General features: G+C 45.4%; 1 protein-coding gene across 2 annotated transcripts in view; it reads right to left on the bottom strand.

Moving 5' to 3' along the window:
* Positions 1–13,839, bottom strand: part of pla2g7 (phospholipase A2, group VII (platelet-activating factor acetylhydrolase, plasma)) — a 176,461-nt gene that overhangs the window by 46,683 nt on the left and 115,939 nt on the right. For both annotated transcript variants that reach the window (XM_085996800.1, XM_085996801.1), the window contains exons 7-8: positions 8,520–8,633; positions 2,317–2,408 (exon numbers count right to left, since the gene is read on the bottom strand). In XM_085996800.1, the coding sequence (XP_085852926.1) occupies positions 2,317–2,408; positions 8,520–8,633 (206 nt within the window). The remainder of the gene's footprint in view (positions 1–2,316; positions 2,409–8,519; positions 8,634–13,839) is intronic.

Here is a 13,839-nt window from a genome sequence, read left to right as displayed (position 1 = left end):
CCCATTTCTACTGCTCTCTTTATTTTTGTGCCGTCAGGAATGTGACCAAATTACGGTTTGAGGTTATCTAGGTAATTTATGTGGCTGATGAACATGAATTGAAGCACTGACCCTTGTGGAGATTCACTGAACACTGCACATTCTGACATTACTCCTCTCTCAAGTGCTCTCTTTCCTACAATCAAACTGCACAATTGCACATCAAGGCAAGCAGATATTACCACATGGTAATAGCATGAAGTACCTACAGAAAAAAAGGAGGTAGACAGCTCAGGAACAGAGGACTTTGTTAAAAGTGGTATAGAAGTGCAGAGAGGACCCTGGAGATGAGTATAATCAAGATTTTAAGCACAACACTAAAGCTCTAACATCTATTTGATATTAAAAATGTTGACTAGATAGCAACATTTTGTTTCAAAGTGCATTGAAACTCCATTTTAAAACTGCCAACATTTCAATATTGCACCAGTTATGCCTTTAGGTGGTGTTATAAATGGCTGTTTTGGATTATAAATTTGTCATGGTGACTTAACTTGAAAAGCTGTGCTGCATTTAGTAATTTTACTGAATTATCCTGAATTTCCAGACACTTGCCAGCAGATGTCTCTTAAACAGAAGAACCTTGCCTGTGCCAACTTAAGTAAGCTCAACTGAACATTGTCTTCCCGACCCCATTCACACAAGTTTGTCTTCCTTGGAAATCTGATTCTGTTAGGCCCATTTCCAAATTCCCTCCCTTGAAACTTTCCCCCGTTTTAAAATTCTGGTTTATTTTGGTGTCCTTGGGGTACTTCTGTGTCAGCACCTTCAAACAAGGTGCTACTGAAGGTTCTGTTTACAAAATCCTCCCCCCCATTTTCCCTATCCACCCTTCCATCTCTCCTTCCTTTGCTCCCCCACCTGGGTCCAGTTATCCCTCCGCTCTCTTAACCCTGCTTGACCTAAATACTGCACTTGGTCTTGACTCATGTACAATGTCACGGGAGATCAGCGAACACATTCAAAACAAGAGAGCAGTTAGACAGGAAGTTAGAATTCTGAAAGATAAAAGTGACAATACAGTTAAAAATAAAACAGTTGAAATAGTAAATGAATATATTCACCAATTTATCAAGTATTTCTGCTACATAGGCTTACTTGATATATTGGACAGCAAGTTTATGTTATTCTCCCTAGTAACTAACTACCCTTGATAAGTCCAAGTTAAGGTCCAGGGCAAATGCGACTGCTAGAGCTTGGGAAGGGGATTCAAGAATGATGACTTCTCATGGATGGAAAATGTTCCCAAATTAGTTCAGTTTAGAAAGAGGGAGAACCTCTCCAGCAAAACAGAAGGGCTCAGCCAAATTACATTCAAACAGTGAAGTTTAGTAAGAACTTCTTATTGAGGCCAATTTATAGATAACTAAGAATAATCCCTTTGAAGATAAGTCATGTGACTACAGTTCTCATTAATTTCACTGGAGTGATCTCTGACAGATGGTTGCAGGAATGGATAAATTATACCACCGACTTGGCCATCCTTTGTTGTACATTGTGAAACAATTTCCATATGGCATGAACAATTGGGAAGCTTCTGACAAACGATCGTCGACCTGAAACGATAAGCCCATCGCCTTCTCACCACAGATGCTACCTGACCTGCTGAGTGATTCCAGCGTTTTCTGTTTTTATTTCAGATATCCAGCATCTGCAGTGCTTTGCTTTTTGGAAGTTTTAGTTCTATCTACATATATCAAAAGTAGAACCAAAATTTTTTTCTTAAATGATGAAATTATCATTTCTTGACCTCAAAAGGTATATCACAAAAGTATTCTGAGTAGATATTCTTTGGCCACAAAAACTTAAAAATTACACTTTTTTTAAAGCATGAGTGGTATAAATATATTATGCAAGCAATACGATAAAAAAAACATTGCCACTTGTGGGAAGAGAGATTGGTAAAGTTTGTAAATTTTTTAAGCATTCATGTATGAATAGAATAGAGTATCTCACACACACGAGCTCATGAGTTATTTGGTCAGTCCTGCTTACTGATATTTATATCACACAATGCACGATGACATATTCTCCAGTTACAAAACTTCAACCAATTTTACAAGTTTATAACAGAATCATAGACTTGGCATTTGGCAATGTCATTTTATTTGAACTAGAGTTATAATGAAATATAGCTTTAAAAAACAAATTAATTGAAGTCCAAATTATCTATTAACATGCAGAATATAGTAGGATGTCCATGTCACCTTCGGATACTTAAGATCTTTTCTATCAATAAATTTCATTGCATCGTGTCCCAGATTTATTAAGACTTACCCAAACCGAAGCTCTTTGCTGAGTGAATCAATAACTGTAGCTCCACCAAATGAGTGGCCCATAATAGTTACTTTAGACAGATCGAGAGAGTTCTACAAAAAAGTGGTTAAATTAAAAACTTTTAAAGCACAATACATTTTAGGGTTTACGGTTTTGAAATATGCAGTAACAGTTTTTTGAAGAATCTTATTTTGAATCCGGTTGCTTATAATCTATGGTCAGTACATTTCCTTTAAAGTAACTCCCCAGCTATTTTATAGGTGAAGAATAAAGCGACCTGATGTTTTTACACAACATCCAACTGGAAACTGGTTTTCCAGCCAACCCAAGTCATGACCCGTAATTGTTTACAATGCAGCTGTTCCGTGGAATCATTCTCCCTCAGGTGACATCAAAGAGTGGCCTAGCAGAGAGGGCTTCTGAAACCTGACGAATCATTATGCAGCTCAGAGAATTCAATCAAGATTTTTGTGTCTTTTTGATCAAAAAATACCATCCCTAGAGTTAGCTTCCCCTTTAACGGTTACTAGACTATGTTCATTTTATTTACAGATATCTTATGTAGCAAGTGTGATTTCTTTTTTTTTTTATTCGTTCATGGGATGTGGGCGGCACTGGCAAAGCCAGCATTTATTGCCCATCCCTAATTGCCCTCGAGAAGGTGGTGGTGAGCCGTCTCTTGAACTGCTGCAGTCCGTGTGGTGAAGGAACTCCCACAGTGCTGCTAGGGAGGGAGTTCCAGGATTTTCACCCAGTGATGATGAAGGATCAACAATATACTTGCAAGTCAGGATGGTGTGTGACTTGGAGGGAAACTTGGAGGTGGTGGTGTTCCATGCGCTTGCTGCTCTTGTCCTTCTAGGTGGTAGAGGTCGCGGGTTTGGGAGCTGCTGCAGTGCATCTTGTAGATGGTACACACTGCAACCACGGTACGCCGGTGGTGGAGGGAGTGAATGTTTAAGGTGATGGATGGGGTGCCAATCAAGTGGGCTGCTTTGTCTTGGATGGTGTCGAGCTTCTTGAGTGTTGTTGGAGCTGCACTCATCCAGGCAAGTGGAGAGTATCCCATCACACTCCTGACTTGTGCCTTGTAGATGGTGGAAAGGCTTTGGGGAGTCAGGAAGTGAGACACTCGCCGCAGAATACCTGCTCATGTTGCCACAGTATTTGTGTGGCGATGGTAATGCCGTTGAATGTCAAGGGGCGTTGGTTAGACGCTCGCTTGTTGGAGATAGTCATTGCCTGGCACTTGTGTGGCGTGAATGTTACCTGCCACTTATCAGCCCAAGCCTGAATGTTGTCCAGGTCTTGCTGCATGCAGGCATGGACTGCTTCATTATCTGAGGAGTTGCCAATGGCACTGAACACTGTGCAGTCATCAGCGAACATCCCCACTTCTAACCTTATGATGGAGGGGAGGTCATTGATGAAGCAGCTGAAGATGGTTGGGCCTAGGACACTGCCCTGATTGACCTCCAACCACCACAACCATCTTCCTTTGTGCTAGGTATGACTCCATCCAGTGAAGAGTTTCGCCCCCCCCCCCCCCGATTCCCATTGCCTTCAGTTTTACTCGGGCTCCTTGATGCCACACTCAGTCAAATGCTGCCTTGATGTCAAGGGCAGTCACTCTCACCTCACCCCTGGAATCCAGCTCCTTTGTCCATGTTTGGACCAAGGCAGTAATGAGGTCAGGAGCCGAGTGGCCTTGACAAAATCCAAACTGAGCATCAATGAGCAGGTTATTGGTGAGTAAGTGCTGCTTGATAGCACTGTCGACGACACCTTCCATCACTTTGCTGATGATTGAAGAGACTGATGGGGCGGTAATTGGCCGGATTGGATTTGTGCTGCTTTTAGTGGACAGGATATACCTGGGCAGTTTTCCACATTGTTGGATAGATGCCAGTGTTGTAGCTGTACTGAACAGCTTGGCTAGAGGTGCGGCTAGTTCTGGTATTGGTTTATTGCCAATATGACTCACTGCTTGATTGTTTTGAAAACTTACAAACTACTTGCCAGGATAGCTGGTTTCACATGAATCATACAATTTACTTATAAATAAACATAAGTTGTGAAACATCTATGAATTGCAAAATAAACTGCAGCTAGACCGGAGGAACATGAAGACTGACTTCATTCAGTGGTCTATTGATGGTCTGTGTATCTTCTATGAAAAATGTTCAATCTTTTACTGTGTAATGCTGGTTCTTGAATGCTCCTTCTGTTTTACAAAAGTGGTTTGTGAATGCAAAAGACAGTGAGTTTTTGAGTTAGAGAGAGAGAGAGAGAGAGAGATGGGTACAGAATGGAGAGAGGGAGGTGGCTGTGCATGAATGAGAGAGCATGGCGTGAGAACAGTTGCAGGATAAAGTCCGGTGCAAAAGGAGGGGCAGCAGGTACGAAGAGGGAGAGTGAATGTATGAACGAGCGAGCTGGTGTGACAGACACGAGAGAGATGTGTGCAGGCAGTTACATGTGTGTGTACATAGGCTACTGAGCAAGACTGCATGCAGACCCGCATGAAAGAAAATGTATCTGGGTGCATGCTAGACGGGGGCAGGTTTTTGGCGCTAGCAGCCCATCAGTTCCATTTAAATGAGTCCGGCATCAAAATGGCTCTGGGCTCTGTCGCGGGAACAGGCACACGCTGAACCCTGAAAAGGGGGGGGGGGGGGGGGGGGAGGGAAAGACAACACGCGCGAAACATGGAATTAGCAAATGAAAGTGTGCACAAGAGTGCGTGCAAAAAGTGAAAAGTCGGGGAAAACAATAGAATGACGAGCACAAAATGATGGCGAGGAGGAGCCAGAGACAGACACATGGGGGGCATTTTAACCTTCACTAAAAAGGTGGTATTGGAGCATGGGGGGTAGTGAAATTGTTTTTAAAAAAAAATGAAACATCCGATTCCCGACCTGAACCCGCCTCCTTCCGGTTTTAACGGTGTCAGGACAGGAAGCAGGACGGGGGCGGGCAGCCAACCCGCTCCCAGGAGGCAGGACGCCAATTTAAATGAGACTGGAAGCCTCTTTTTTAATCTCCATTTCATTTTTAACAGCATGTGGACAGGTTTTACACAATTTGTAAAACCCAGCAGTTACCGCAAGGCGGGGACTGCTGGATCCAGGAGGAAACTGCCTTTATACCTACCTTCTGGATCCAGGGTCCCTACCACTACCACTGGAACTCCAGGAAGAGGTGCAGGAGTCACTGGCAGGTTTTGTCTCCAGGGTCGCTGCGAGTGTGGAGCGAATGGAGGAGTCCATCGCCAACATGAGCAGAGCCTTTGTGGAGGCGTTGGCGCATGAACACATCACCACGGAAAGGATGGCTACCTCCGTGGGAAGGATGGCTACGGTAGAGGAGAGGATGGCTACAGCCATGGAGGAGCTTAGTCGCCAAGGTATTGAAAACATGGTCATTGTTCAGAATAGACTGACCTCTCTTGAGGAGCGATGGTCAGCTATTGAACATAGATACCAGACCTTCATGGAGGTCCTCTGGAGTAGGACTTCCAGTGCAGAAATGGGTCCTCATGGCCCCCCTGAAGTGCAGCAATGTGCTGTCAAGCCACTTGCTAGCTCTGAAGTGGGGCTGACCCATGAGAGGGATGTTGGTGGCAGAGAACAAGGAAGTGGGGGCTCCTCTCCAAGCGCTCACACGACCATGCCACTGCAAAGCCCTCAGTCAGAGCCCCACCAGAGTCCTCACCCAGCGGAGGTGGGTGTCTCAGCCCCTGCACAGCTGCAGGAGCAGCAGACGGTTGTGAGCCCTCACAGGTTCGCAACCCCAGAGGACGGCCCCCAAAGGTGTTGAGACAGGAGCAGCAAGAAAGTGAGCAAGGGGCCTCCACATCTGCTGAAGCCACAGGGGAAGCACCACATAGGAGCACGTGTAAGAGGAAGATAAAGCACAAGTAGTCACAAGGGTGTTCTGTTGTATTGATTTTTGACAAGCCATCCGTGAATTATTATGATAAACAGATTTGATGGCCAACTGTTGAAGTTGTGGCCTGTGTCATTTCAGAAATGGGACTTTCACATTGAGGGCTTAGGGCGACTTGCAATTGTCAGTATGGTGGTCAGAGTGATAGGAATCTGCAGGTTCTTGTCCATTGTTGATGCTCTGGTAAGAAGGTGCGAGGCAAAAGTGTTTGATTGTGCAGGCTAAGCAAATTTGTGCAGGCTAAGCAAATTTGGCCAACATGAGTGCATCCCTTGCATCCCAGGCAGCAATGTGGTCACGCTCTGGCGACTTCTGGCCTGTGCATCTTCAGGTGGGTGAGCATCAGCTTGGCGCACCTGTTGTTGCGGCTGGTCTTCATCCGAATATGATGTCCAGGAGGAAAGGAAATAAATGGTTCCCACGCTTCTGGTATATACCTCAGTTGAGAAAGCGCTCAGTCAAGGTGGGGTGCGGGGTTTCTCAGGAGGTCACACTGGAGATGGGTGTCAGGCTCCAAACTTCCACAAGAATGATTAGGCCTGCTAAAAGTTCCCCAGACCTGAGACAACAAAGTTCTGCCACCTGCAAATGATCATTGGTGAAAACTCCTTTTTAATGGTGGAGCTGCAGCGGTTAGTAAGCAATCCACTTGTGAGGCCGCCAGGATTAACTGGTGTGTTCCAGAGGAGACGTGCAGGATGGGGGAAATGTGTTAAAATCAGAAAGGCCTCTCTAAATGGGATTATAGAGGCAATTAACTGGTTAAGGGCCTATCCTGTCTCTTGGAGGCGGGATGGAAATAGGGTCTGAAACCACGAATGTGGGAAAATTGCTCAGAGGCGGGATCGGACCCACCCGCCATTTTTTTCGATTTTGACAACTCGCACACCTCCAAACCCGCCTCCTCGGGCCTGGTAAAATCAAGGCTGAGATAGATAGATTTTTGGACTCTAGGGGAATCAAGGGATATGGAGATTGGGTGGGAAAGTGGAGTTGAGGTTGATGATCAGCCATGATCTTATTGAATGGTGGAGCTGGCTCGAAGGGCCATATGGCCTACTCCTGCTCTTATTTCTTACTGCCCCTCCACACCCCCCCCCCCCCCCCAGATGATGCTGAGGCCGGCCACAATCTTCTCTTCTCTCCCCCCCCCCCCCCCCAACTGATCCTCTGCTGGCCGGCCACAATCTTCCCTTCATTGCCTGCCTCAATCCTCCGCTGGCCGGCCACGATCTTCCCTTCATTGCTTGCCTCAATCCTCCGCTGGCCGGCCACGATCCTCCCTTCATTGCTTGCCTCAATCCTCCACTGGCCGGCCACGATCTTCCCTTCATTGCTTGCCTCAATCCTCCACTGGCCGGCCACGATCTTCCTTTATTGCCTGCCTCAATCCTCCACTGGCCGGCCACGATCTTCCTTTATTGCCTGCCTGCCCCCCCCCCCCGCCCCAAAATCTCATCTGGCCCTGGTCATCCCTCCACGCCGCCCCAGAACAAATGCTTATCTAACATTTTATGCGTAAATCTTGAGCAGAATAGTTTTAAATCTGCATGTGCCAACTATTTTCAAGAACCCAACCACAGGACACATATAATGTTTTGGCCAGAAGGAAATGTGTGTACGCTCCCTCATACTGATCAAAAGGATACCAATAAGCAGCACTAAATTTAAAATAATAATTCTCTGGTTGTGGGTCTCGCTAGCAAGGCCGGCAATTATTCACCATCCCTAGTCGCCCTGCGATATTACAAACAGGATATAGAAACACTGGAGAAAACAGGGAGGGGACAACTATCGGAAAAGCCCAAACAGGCCCAGGCTCTTTTCTCCAGAAAATAGTAGACTGAGGGGTTAACTGATAGAGGTCGTTAAAATTTTGAAGGAGTTTGATTGGATAGACATAGAGAAGATGTTTCCACTTGTGGGCGGGACCAAAACTAGGAGCTATAAATATAAGATAGTCATTCATAAATCCAATAAGGAATTCAGGAGAAACCTCTTTACACAGAGTGGTGAGAATGTGGAACCACATGGGACTGGAGTCACATTTAGGCCAGATTGGGTGAGGACAGCAGTTTTCCTTCCCTAAAGGATATTAATGAACCAGATGGGTCTTTACAAAAATTCGATAACTTTATCACTTTTATATGCAGATTACAGATTTAAAAAAAAATTGAATTCAAATTCTTAAACTACCATGGTGGGATTTGAACATGCGTTCCCTATTATTAATCCAGAGTAAAATGTGCCCATACCTTCATTTTGGTGAAATCAAAGTTTAGTGGAAATACATTGTGGACTGGTTTTCCCATGTTTATATCAGTAAGCAGATTTAAGGCCCTGATGCACTCCTCTGTTCTCTGATGTACCTGCAAATCATAAGCAACTAGTTAATGAGAACTTCAGCTATTTTTAAATAGTTTCAGAAAATTAAACAACATTATCAAGTGATGCACTTCCGGATATAGAAAAATCTGACTAGGCCTTTCGCAACAATTATCGTATTCAACAGAATTATTCACCAAATGGAATTATTGGCTTAAGAGGAATTGATTAATTAAAATTAGTGTTAATGAGAGGCAGTCATAGGTTTTGGTTTGAATAGCTGTGCAAGAATTGTGCTCTCCAGGGCCCCATTTTCTATTTCCAATTTTTCAGTACCATGACCCGATTGATACTTCACTAATGTCAGTTTTTGACGCTATACACAATAGCTAATAAAAATACAAAAAGATCAATTAGTCAGAATAGTAAAAAGCACCTTGTTTCTCGATCAATCCTGCTCAGGGTCTTAAAATGATGGGCCCAGAAAAGATTCGCTGAACAGTAGTGGAGGAATTTGGGGCCCCCAAAAAATAGCAACCCAAGGCTTCGGACACATTTGGGAATGTTCAAAATGGAATATACAGCTGTTGAAATTGAACTTCAGCAGGGAAAGCCACTGGATCAAATTTTCAGAGGAATTATTTGTGGCAATGGCTCTACTGCTTCTTATTTTTCCCCTACAGTTCCATTAATCAGACCAATGGGTTTCCCAGTGGGAATGCCCCATCTCAATTTTCTGGAAAGCCAGAGAAGATGCCAGACAGGTCATACTGCACCAGATGTGTTTTGTGCCCAGACATCTGCAACTACAGACAGAAATGCAAATGCCTTGCTTTGACAGAAGATTTGGTGTATGCAGAAGCTTCAATTCCTAAGGTGAGCTTTGACAGCCAGCCACAACAGCAGGCCCAATGTCACAAATAGGGGTGATTACTTAGTTCTCAGAAGAAACACTCCAATCACAGTATGGCATGCTTTCAGTAATACTGAATGAAAGAGGGCATTCCAGGGTGATTAACAGTCAGCATAGCCTAATTAGTTGGTGGCATCTTGGCAGGCAAGCCCATATCTGCAATCATTGGCTCACCTACCTGGCAAACATCATGGGGAACAGTCTTCACAGGTTCTAGGTGAACAGAGAGTCAGATTCAGAACTCTGCAATCTGCTGCAAGGACACTTGCAGCTAACGTGCACCTTAGGACTGACAAAGCCAGTTACATCAGCTGCAACCTCCCTCCAGACATGCTGCAATACTGAGTGGAGGACTGAGTCACGAATTAGAAAAATGGGGCCAGCCTCCTTGCAACTAACCTTCAGCAGGTTTGGAGCTGCTTTCTCTTGTGCCTTGCTTTTCGTTTCATATCATTTTTGTCTGTTACTCCTTAGCCTGCTACTCAAATGTAAGCGAGTTAAAATGCCTTTTGAACTTCTACGGGTGCAAGTATTTTTGTTCCCACTGCAACTGCCCCCGCCCCGCCCCAAATCCGGCACTTCCCTTTAATTTTCTGTATCCCTTTAAATTTCATCCACACGGACATGAATCAGTCATTTATGAAAGAAAGACTTATGAAATAATACTGAGTGGCCTACGGGTGGCGCTGTCCAGGGAGAGTATAAATACTCGGGCACGGGCCCAGCTTGCGCAGGACATTCTTAACAGGAACTAGTGAAGGACACAACTAGACCTCCATGTTGTAAAACAGTTGGTTAAAGCTTTGTTTAATGCTTAGACCAAGTGACTAGTAGCTTTCTTATGTCACACACCATTTTGTTTTTAATCACACCAGTAGTAGTGCATACATCCAAATAGGCACCATTATTATGGTAATAAACTGACCATGGAGAAGTGTGTACAAACAGCACACCACTTCAGGTGGGCTTTGTACCCACTTTTAACCATTACTTGTATTGGAAAATCTACCCTCTTATATCCTGTGACAGCTAATAAATTGTGAGACTGGATTTTTTGTATGAAAATCAAGCGGGCTGCTTTGTCCTGGATGGTGTTGAGCTTCTTGAGTGTTGTTGGAGCTGCACTCATCCAGGCAAGTGGAGAGTATTGCATCACACTCCTGACTTGTGCCTTGTAGATGGTGGAAAGGCTTTGGGGAGTCAGGAGGTGAGACACTTGCCGCAGAATACCTAGCCTCTGACCTGTTCTTGTTGCCACAGTATTTATGTGGCTGGTCCAGTTAAGTTTCTGGTCAATGGTGACCCAACCCCCCCAGGATGTTGACAGTGGGGGATTCGGCGATGGTAATGCCATTGAATGTCAAGGGGTGGTGGTTAGACTCTCGCTTGTTGGAAATAATCATGGCCTGGCACTTGTGTGGCTCGAATGTTACCTGCCACTTATCAGCCCAAGCCTGAACGTCGTTCAGGTCTTGTTGCATGCGGGCATGGACTGCTTCATTATTTGAGGAGTTGTGAATGGCTGAACACTGCAGTCATCAGCAAACATCCCTATTTCTGACCTTATGTTGGAGAGAAGGTCATTGATGAAGTAGCTGAAGATAGTTGGGCCTAGGACACTGTGGTGTCCCACAGGGATCTGTGTTGGGGCCTCAACTATTCACAATATTTATTAACGACTTAGATGATGGCACAGAAAGTCATATATCCAAATTTGCTGATGACACAAAGATAGGCGGCATTGTAGGCAGTGTAAATGAAAGCATAAAATTACAAAGGGATAGTGATAGATTAAGTGAATGGGCAAAACTGTGGCAAATGTGAGGTCATCAACTTTAGACCTAAAAAGAATAGAACAGGGTACTTTCTAAATGGTAAAAAACTAAAAACAGTGGAGATCCAAAGAGACTTGGGGATCCAGCAGGTACATAGATCATTAAAAGGTCATGAACAGGTACAGAAAATAATATCTTTATATCTAGAGGACTAGAATACAAGGCAGTAGAAGTTATGCTGCAGCTATACAAAGCCCTGGTTAGACCACACCTGGAGTACTGTGAGCAGTTCTGGGCACCACACCTTAGGAAGGATATACTGGCCTTGGAGGGAGTGTAGCGTAGGTTTACCAGAATGATACCCGGACTTCAAGGGTTAAATTACGAGGAGAGATTACACAAATTCACGTTGTATTCCCTAGAATTTAGAAGTTTAAGGAGTGATCTGATCGAAGTTTTCAAGATATTAAACGGAACAGATAGGGTAGATATGCTGGTTGGGAATTCTAGGACTAGGGGCATAGTCTAAAAGTTAGAGCCAGACCTTTCAGGAGTGAAATTAGGAAACACTTCTACACACAAAGGGTGGTAGAAGTTTGGAACTCTCTTCCACAAACTGATCAATTGTTAATTTTAAATCTGAGATTGATAGCTTTTTTTAACCAAAGGTATTAAGGGATATGGGCCAAAGGCTCTGGAGTTAGGTCACAGATCAGCCATGATCTCATTGAATGGTGGAACAGGCTCGAGGGGCTGAATGGCCTACTCCTGTTCCTAACTGATTTTAAGGGATGATTATGGATATTGTCATCGGACTGTTTGGGGTCGATTTTCATAAAGCTGTCGGGAAGGAGGCGGGACTACAACTTTCGGGTTTTAGTCCTGCCTACATCGACGTTCGGCCAATCCACGCGATTTTCCCTTGATTGACCTCGTTAAGCCCGCCCAGCGGGCTCAGCAGGCCAATTAAGGGCCACCCGGCAACAGGTGAAGTCACAGACTGAAATTTCATCCGTCAAGAGGTCTTGGCAGATGAAATATCAGTGTTTTGAAGCTGTCAAACACCGACACTCTGACTTCTAACCTGAGTCCTTCTACACAGACTCAGAAGTCTCACCGGCAGTGAAAGCTGAAGGCTGTCACTTTTGACAGCTCGCAGCCATTTTGCTTTCAGTGCCGGCTGAGTGATGGACTCCCGAAACCTAGAGAAAGAAAGGCTGTCAAGGTAAGTACAGGTAATTTAAACTTCTTTACACACTTTAGACACACCAAACACACTTACCTTTGCACTCATGCACCCACTCATCTGAACACCGACATCGCGACCCCTCCAAGTCCTTCAACCCGACGGCCCACCTGCTCTAACCTGGCGTGGTTTGGAGCCATCGGGAATCCCTCACGACACCCCTCGAAATAGGGATTAGGCTAAAAACTGCCTGTTAACTACCTGTTAACAGCCAGTTAATTGGCACTAATCCCTTCCCGCCTCGGGTCGGCGGTCCCAGTGCGGGGCGGGTACCCGCCTCCCCTGAAACTTGCGTGGAGGCGGGTTTTGGGCGGGATGGTGTCGGGAGCCCGAAATCGGGAATCACCCCCCCACACACCTGAAACCCCGCCTGACGGCTCCAGGAAAATCGACCCCGTTGAATGAGAAAACAATGTTTCAACTGTCTGAGTTTCAAACACCTATGTTAACCTGCTCAACCACACCCTCACCACCACCTTTGATGTCCTAGTCCCTATGAAAACAATTACTCTCTCACCCTGGACGTTCCCCCTGGTACGGCCCTGATCTTCACTCTTTTAAGTTCAAGGGACACAGACTTGAATGGATGTGGCGGACGACTGGTTTAACCATTCACCGCCAGATCTGGCTGGATCACAAAGCATTATCGGGTCCTGCTTTCCTCTGCCAAAATTGCTCACTATTCCAGAATCACTCTGGAATGCAAAGATAAACCCCGGCTTCTATGCTCCACTGCTAACTGTCTTCTTAAACTCCTCTACTCTGTCTCCTACAACAAGTGTGAGCAGCTCATGGACTTCTTCGCCACGAAGATTGAGGCCATCTGTTCAGCTGCCTCTGCCACTTCCCTTCCTTCCCCTAGCCCACCGGGCCAAACTTCCTCTAAGGTTCTCCCCTGCCCTAGCCCTGAACTCAACTTTCTCCAGTTTCTCTCCGATCTCCCCTCATGACCTCGCTGCGCTCATCTTGTCCACGAGACTCACTTCCTGCTCCCTCGACCAAACTGCTGACCACCCAACTTCCTTTTCTGCCTCCCATGTTAGCTGACATTGTTAACGGTTCTCCCCCCTCAGGTACTGTCCCCCTCTCTCAAATCTGCCGTCATCACCCCCTCCTCAAAAAACCAGCCCTCAAGTCCTCTGTCCTTGCAAACTACTGCCCCATCTCCAACCTCCATTTTCTCTCCCTCTCCAAAGTCCTTGAACATGTTGTCGCCTCCCAAATCCGTGCCCATCTTTCCCGCAGCTCCATGTTTGAATCCCTCCAATCAGGATTCCACCCCTGCCACAGTACCGAAACGGCGCTCAAAGTCACAA

The sequence above is a fragment of the Somniosus microcephalus genome, chromosome 9, assembly GCF_052327205.1.
Source record: "Somniosus microcephalus isolate GS21.2 chromosome 9, FLI_Smic_1.0, whole genome shotgun sequence".
Lineage (NCBI taxonomy): Eukaryota > Metazoa > Chordata > Chondrichthyes > Squaliformes > Somniosidae > Somniosus > Somniosus microcephalus.
This window is presented reverse-complemented; position numbering and strand designations above follow the sequence as displayed.